Source organism: Mesoplodon bidens (genome assembly GCF_964165515.1).
Source record: "Mesoplodon bidens genome assembly, chromosome: 8".
NCBI lineage: Eukaryota > Metazoa > Chordata > Mammalia > Artiodactyla > Ziphiidae > Mesoplodon > Mesoplodon bidens.
This window is the reverse complement of record NC_138165.1, coordinates 108051256-108059204: the sequence shown is the minus strand read 5'-3', so window position 1 is coordinate 108059204 and position 7949 is coordinate 108051256. Positions and strand designations below refer to the sequence as shown.

Here is a 7949-nt window from a genome sequence, read left to right as displayed (position 1 = left end):
TTACAAGATGCGTCAGTGGGCCGAGGAGGAAGAGCCTGCTCCGGGGCCCATTGTCTGGGCGCTGCGCGGGAGGGGACGCCGGCGGCGATTTCGAAAGCTCCGAAGGGCGCGAAAGCGGCCGCCCGCGAGGGGAGGTCCACGCCCCACCCAGCGCCGCGGGAGGGGCGGGGCCATTGAGGCGGGGCGGGGCCCTCGAGGGGCGGAGCCGGGCGCCCTCCCGCCGCTGCAGGCTGGTGGCGGCGGCGGCGGCGGCGGCGGCGGCGAAGGGACGGTGGGGACAGCGAGGCGGCCGCGCCGGCAGCAACAGCCGGGGAAGCCCACGCCCCGCCTGCGCCTCCGAGGCGCACCCCGGGAGCGGGAGCAGCCCCGCGGCGGCACCGCCCAGGCAGAGGCGAGCGCCTGGCACCCGGAGCCCCGAGCCGGCAGCCGCGGAGAGCCCGGGCAGCGGCGGGAGCGCGGGGGCGCGGCCCGAAAAGGCGCAGAGCGAGCCGGGGCCGGGGGAGGGCGCCGGGCGCGAGCATCCCGCGCCGCGGCAGCGGAGGCGGCTTCACGGGAGACAAAAGCCCGCCGAGAGACGCGATGCCCGGCCGGCGCGGGCGCGGGGGCCGCGGCGTCTGAGCGCGCCGAGCCTTGCGCCCCGGGGACGCCGAGGCTCGGCCGGTGCCGACGGCGGAGGGCGGCAGGCGGGGCCCAGGTGCGCCCAGCCGCGTCGGGCCCGTAACTGCTCGGGGGGCGGCGCCCTCCCGCCGCAGCCGCAGTGGCCGGCGCCGCAGCGAGGAGCCATGGGCAACATCTCTTCCAACATCTCGGCCTTCCAGTCCCTGCACATCGTCATGCTGGGCTTGGACTCGGCCGGCAAGACCACGGTGCTCTACCGGCTCAAGTTCAACGAGTTCGTGAACACGGTGCCCACCATCGGCTTCAACACGGAGAAGATCAAGCTGAGCAACGGCACGGCCAAGGGCATCAGCTGCCACTTCTGGGACGTGGGCGGCCAGGAGAAGCTGCGGCCGTTGTGGAAGTCCTACAGCCGCTGCACGGACGGCATCATTTACGTGGTGGACTCGGTGGACGTGGACCGGCTGGAGGAGGCCAAGACGGAGCTGCACAAGGTGACCAAGTTCGCCGAGAACCAGGGCACGCCGCTGCTCGTCATCGCCAACAAGCAGGACTTGCCCAAGTCGCTGCCCGTGGCCGAGATCGAGAAGCAGCTGGCGCTGCACGAGCTCATCCCGGCCACCACCTACCACGTCCAGCCGGCGTGCGCCATCATCGGCGAGGGCCTCACCGAGGGCATGGACAAGCTCTATGAGATGATCCTGAAACGCAGGAAGTCCCTCAAGCAGAAGAAGAAGCGGTAATGCGCGCGGCAGCGTTCCGAGCCGGTGGGGGGCGAGCGAGCGAGTCAGGAATGAATGAATGAAAGGGTGGATGGCCGAGCGAGAACCCGCTCCCGCGAACAAAGACAGCGAACCAAAGCGACGCTTCGAATTTTTAAAGCGGAATGCAGGACTAGGGACTCGACCTGGGTATGTAGGCAGACTTGCCAACCTGAGCTCGACCTGCCGCCACCCCTAGCTCAGGGGACCTTTTGTCTGAACGCCAGAGCTGCTAAAGGGTTGGGGGCCCCACTGGGGAGTGGACGTGCAGGTCCTGCCATATGCCCTCCTGGCCCAGGTTGGAAGGCTCAGATGTCAGAGACAAAAGCGATTTCTTCCTACTCCAGCAGGGCCAGAAGTTCAGGCTTCCCAGCCCTCACTGGGGATCGAACCTGTGAATTTCCTGAGGTATGCGGTTCCCAGAACCCCGGGAGTACCCGCCTGGGGGCATGGTGGCAATGGGAGGTGCTGGGGGGGGACAGCCTCTCCTTGGGCTGTGAAAGCTGGACAATTTTATGTCACAGGGCAGGCCCCTGTGAAAATTCATCTGTCCTGCCCTGGGCCCAAACGAGGTGCTGGTTTGGGCCATCAGAGGACTGCCTGGAACAGTACGGCAGCCGGAAGGCACGGGGCACTGTGCTGACCTCCTCTGGGGAATGCCCGTGAAGAATGCCCCTTTCCTGGTGCTTTGTGATAGCTTCAGAAGACCAGTTATGTTGAGAACTGCTTTTCAGCCTGGAATCAGACATCTTCCAGATGGTTTGGACTCTGTCCATGTGTAGGTCATTGTCACACAAAGAGACCAATAAAAAAAATTAGAAAAAAACAAAACAAAAACAAAAAACTGTTGGAGGTGGTGGCCAATGATACATTTTCTGTTTGCAGAATAGTTAAAGGTGTTTAAAGGGCAAGGCTCTTGACATCAATGCTGAATGTGGTGTGTGTGTAGATGCAGGGACCTCCCTCTGCACTGTGTAATCGGCATACATTTCTAGACCCATATGTGTGGAATCTTAAATTCTCTTAGCCTACTGTTTGGCTTGTGTGAGCACACCAGCTGCAGATGTGTGCTGAATGACAAGCGGGGTTTGGCAAGGGATGTCTCTTGTAATCCTAACCGCTTGATGATGGGTTATGGTTTTCAGACATTTTTTTTTTTTTTTTTAATCTGCTACGAATGAATACTCACCTTAGAAATACTCAGTTTAGGAAAAAAAGACTTTGCCCTTTTAGATTCCTTTACACTGCAAGTGGTGACATGTTCAGATTTCTAATTGGTTCATTGTGGCCTATCTGGTTTCAGTATTTTCATTACAAATGTCTCGCTAGAGTATTTGATGTCATGCACCAACAAATAAAAGCCCACCTTGTTGCAAAAGCCGACCTCATTGCATGGATTTAAAGGCGAGGGAGAAGCACAAGGAGGTCCTTCCTAATTCCTTCTTGTGGAAACTGGTTGCAGAGCAAATGCAGACACAGTGAGTGCTTGAGATAAAGGAAAGCCTGTGATGTAATGGTCACCTGTCCTCAGGCTCCTCACGTTTACTTGAAAGAGGCTTTGGAAATAGATAAAGTGAAAGAAGAAGAAATACCTATTTTTAATAATGTAATTTAAAAAATCCTTTATAATCAGGACTGAGTCTTGGTTTGCAGAAGCTGTCATTTACCCTGAAACACAGTATCAAACAGGAAACTTAACGCTTCCTGTGTGATTTTGATTTCCTCTTTGAATCCGTGTTTACAGGTGGAATTATGTTTTTTCCCCCCACTATGATAAATTTCTTTGCGAAGGAGGCCTTTAGAAATTGAGAATGATCATGTGTGTGAGCATGTGAGATAGTCAAATAATCCATGCCTATTTTCCACTGCACTCAGAAAGTTAATTTAAGAACCAGAGGTAGAAGTCCCGGCTTCCGGCTTGAAACCCAATTCTCCTATGAAATATTTTAAAAGAAGAAACCTAGCAGTCCATCTCCCTTTTCTCTTTTGTCCGTGTATTTGGTACCCCTCCAATGCTGGTCTTTTTGTAGAAACTCAATAGAGAAAATATAGCTGAGCAGTGTTGAAAAGCCTGCAGGATTTCAGTTTACATATCGGCAGCATAGTCACTGATTTCTAAATGGGCTGGTCCCATCATCTGAAGATTCTGTATAGAATTATTAAAAAAAAATCCATCTTTCTTTATTTTCTTCACATGCAACAATTTCTTAAGCACTTTGACATTTTGGTAGTTCCACACTATTGAGAGAATAATATATTTATTTTGTGACATTGCAGATGCCAAATACTGTAACCTTCTCGTGCTGACAATACTTTGGTTCAAGATCACTGTTGAGATCCTCTCATGCTTTACCAATGATGCGAAATGACTTTGTTTTTTGCATTATCAGTACTTAAGGGTGCAGTCAACTGTTAGTAATTGTGCAGTAGAGCTCTGTGGTGTAGCAACCAATAGTTGAGTCTCAGTTGATTTCTGTAGTGTTTGCCCAAATAATAGCCCATTTCGTCTCTGACCAAATGGAGGAAACACAGGCTAAATCACCTTGGAGCGGTCACCCGGAGAGTCCCCTCCAACGTCACCGTCTGATTTATTATGCCTCTTGCTCTTTGGAGAATGAGTGGGCTCCACATAGGGGAAGTTGGCCTCCCCACACGAGCTTTTGAAATGTTTTCTCATAGACACAGGGAGGCCAGTTTTGTTTCTGAAGGATTCTCTTCACAAAATCTCTGTCATGGTGTTGGGACTATGTCTCCTGGTTTGTTTCCGTTTCTACTGCTGTAATTCTCTGTCCTGATCACCCTCCTCTTTGGGTTCCCGTTCCCTTTTATATGCCTATATGATCCTGTGAACAGAAATAAATTATTTATACAATCAAACGTTTGGGGAAATTGTCTGTGGATGGTTTTTCAAGTTGCCTCTATTTGTTTCTAGGCCTGAGTGGTGGGATGGATCACAAGATGGTCTCTGCTGTCTAATGGGGTCCAGGGCTGGATGAATCATCTCTGCTTTTTTGGTTTAAGTGTCTAGCCCTTCCCTGCATGGAAGATTTAGAGGCTCAGATGCAGGAATCTGTGTGCCGGTCCCCCTTATGATACCTGTCAGTGGTCCTCACAAATCCTTGAGGAAAATGGCCTTAATGCCCAGCCAACGCCAAGCCTCTCAGTTATTAAAAAAGGTCGTGATTGTTAATCACGTCAAATATATGATCTGATTATGTAAACTTGGAAACATCTGTGTGGTACTGTAACAGCAGAGTAGTCACCACGCTGCTCAGCATCTTGGCTGCTCTCTTGGTATCTGGGCTGAGTCCATCACTCTTGAACCCATCAGAGAGACTCCAAGACCTGAGTCCTCTTAAATAGAAGGTGTGGTGAGACCATCCTGCTGTGTACATAACAGCGGGAAAAGGTCTACTTTCTAAAGAAAAAGTGATTGGGGCAGAATCGGTAGACCCTCTGACTGGTTCAAAGTGTAACTCATGGAGGCCCTTAGCAGACATTAAGCAACGAAACTCATTGATTGGCTGGGTCTTAACTCTGGAGCCAAAAAGCCAGTTTCAAATTCTGACTCATGCTCAGGCCCCCATGAGTTTGCTGAAGTTCCTCAGCCCCTGGACCTCAATTTCCCCATCTGTAAAATGGGCTCATAATGGTTGTTGGGAGGATGAAACACAATAGTGCACGTGAAGTGCTTGTAAAGCACCTGAGCAAGGCTTGCCTTTACTGTTCACTGTGCAACAGAAACTAAAGTTTAGGAGTCAAATGACATCAAAAGGGCACAGATGCCATTTCTAAATACTGAAACCTAAAAACTGCTTATAGGAGTAGAAATATTAGAAATCAAAAGAAGCAAACATTGGAACCCTCTTTTTTTTTTTTTGTGCAACCTTAATTTAACGAAGGAATCCCCAAGGAGCCAGGTAATACTTGGTACTTGGATGATATTGTTCATCTTACGTTTTCCAGGAAAGTAAGTACAAATGCACTGACACCTAACAACTAAGGCTAATTTTAGTCCTAAGCCACTGCCTTATTTTCCCCAATTTGAACTTCCCCCCCAAAGTTTTGGTTCTTCATTTGTAAGTGTTTGTGATAGACAGTAGGTGTCTCGAGTTACTGTTTTTGTGCCTTTACATTTGTCTCCAGGGCCTGTACTCTTGGAACAATTCTGTACCAACATCATAGGCTATTTTGATGTCACATTTGTATGGTAGTATAGTAAGGAAGGACAAATTGTGTGCAAAAAGCAGAAGATAAAAGGCCTGAAAATGACCAAAAGAGTAAGAACACCCCAGAACTTGATCCCCTTTGATTTCCCAGCTCTCAGCCTGTCCACCTAACCTCTCCCCTTTCCTCCTCTGCGGCCATGTGCACATCTGATGCCCACAATTTGGCCTTGGCCTGCCAGGAGACAAACTGAAGGCATTTCTGTTCTCTCCTCAAATTTGTGTCTTATCTGGAAAACAGCCTTCTCCTTCTGGTTCTCCTGGCTCAGTTGAAACCTTTTTTAAAATAGAATTTGCAGAAGACAATGGAGCACTTTATACATTTGTTTTGCATGGTTTCTGAACTTCAGAGTGGGGCAACTTCAGTTTCTAAGAGGAAACTGCAAACTGAGGGTATCTGAGAAACTGGCATGTGGCTTCTTCCCCAGGGTTAGAAGTGAGAATGAAAGAGCTGTGTGGTTTTATCACACCTAAGTTTTCAGAACATACTCTCATTGTATGACAGCATGGCATGAAAGAAATAACCGAAACAAGTCATTTTTTTAACCCATCTCTAGCATGGGTTTGAGAAGACAAGCATCTCTTTTGCATTTATTAATTAAAATTGCTGTCACATGGTAATGTTAAGGACAGCTCTGTTTCTATTCCCGTTAGTCCTGTGTAATCATGGTAATGGCCCCTGCTAATCTTTATTGAGCACTGCATGTGGGCTGGGCACCATCCCCATGCTCAGTGTTTTACCTGCTTGATCTTTTTTCCTCCCAAGAGTCCCAAGAGATCAATTCATGCATCAAATAAATTAATCAATCAATGGTATCTGCACTTGTAGATGAAGAAACTGAGGTTAACGAAGATTAGATAGACACCCTCCTCCGAGGTCACTGGCTGTTTAGGGTGGAGCCCAGATTGAAGCCCACGGGTCCCTGAGACCCTGAGGCTGAGCCCTCGGAGGCTCCCCGGCCTGCTGCGCATAGAGTAGAAGAAAGCTGGGACTCTGCATCCGGGGAGAAGAAGGTGGAGGTTGGTGTCACCGGCTGCAGCATCACCTGCCTGCACCCTCCTGACAGGGGGACCACCATTTCCCACCTCCTCCCCAGAACTCACACTGACAGACCTGGCCCCAATGCCAGCACCTTGCCTTCTCTTCTTAGAGAACACAGCCCAGTGTCTAGAAAAACACTATCCCTCTTATACCAGTTTCCATCCTTGAAGAATTTTCTTTCTGGTATTCCTTTCAAGAAACTGTGTTGGGGGCAATGGCTCCCTGCCTTACGCAGGGAGAGGCATTTATATACCACAGGGGATGGACCCTGGGGGTGGCGGGTATCAGTGTTCCCGCATTGGGATCTGAGTCAGCTAACCTCTCAGCCTAGATCCCCACCCCTGCCGCCGCTACCCTGTGAGGCTGAGGATGCCTGCTCTGCCCGTCCCTCGGGGTGATTCTAAAGATAACATGAGGTAATAGAAAGCACTGTCCAACCTGCAAGACGAGTTGAGACACTTGTAAACGTGTATTCCGCTTGGACAGGGCCCCCTTCTCTCTGCGTCGCTGTCCTGGCTCCCAGGGATGTTCTGCTCGTGCCGTTCTGGACAAGCCCAGTATTACGGACTCTCTCTTCGTTACCACTGATAAGAGAACTTCCGCCTCACAGAGTCAACCAAAGGAGACTTCAAGAAGGAAAACATGTCTCCCTGGGAGATTCAGGGCATAGAGCCTTTAGTGGAAGTTTTTATCAAGTGACTGTTGGGGACCATAAGCCTCCTTACATCTGCTGTTGGCAGAATTCTCATCATTCTACTGGCTACTCCTGATAATATTCATTTCCTGAAATGCTAACTCCCTGTGCAATTACTTTCAATGCCCATGTCTCATAAAAGCTAAAATAATTTCAATGTATAATTGAAAAGTCATCATGGTAAGTAATGACCATTGCAACAGATTATTTCACAAGTATATGTGTGGATCCATAGATGAAATGTTGCGTTGCTATGTAATTTGAAGTACACTGTGATGCCATATTCATCATGTAAAAAATGCTGTTAAAACAATATCCACCAACAGTTGTGACCTCCATTGTACGGAGGACACTCCACTCTTGGGTACCAGGGAGATTTATAACATGGTTCTTGTCCTCAGAAGCCTGATATTCTAGCTGGTGAGTCCTGGCTAAACTATCAAGTGAGGTGTTTGACTCCAACGTGAAACCAAAGTCATTGCTCCAACCATGGTCCCATTTTTCATGCCACATGAGCCTTGGAGTAAAACTAGAAATAAGAACCTGTTACTCTGTGTCCTGATTCACATAATTTGAAGACCTCTGTTTTTCCATCAGTCTCCTTCTCC

The 7949-nt window shown here is 49.6% G+C and overlaps 1 protein-coding gene across 1 annotated transcript; it reads left to right on the top strand.

The window, feature by feature from the left end:
• The first annotated feature begins 247 nt into the window (after nucleotides 1-247).
• On the top strand, nucleotides 248-4256 carry ARL4C (ARF like GTPase 4C). The gene has a single exon (XM_081243346.1). It carries the CDS (start codon nucleotides 783-785, stop codon nucleotides 1359-1361), a length of 579 nt encoding a protein of 192 aa, XP_081099472.1. The 5' UTR covers nucleotides 248-782; the 3' UTR covers nucleotides 1362-4256.
• The last annotated feature ends 3693 nt before the right edge of the window (nucleotides 4257-7949 follow it).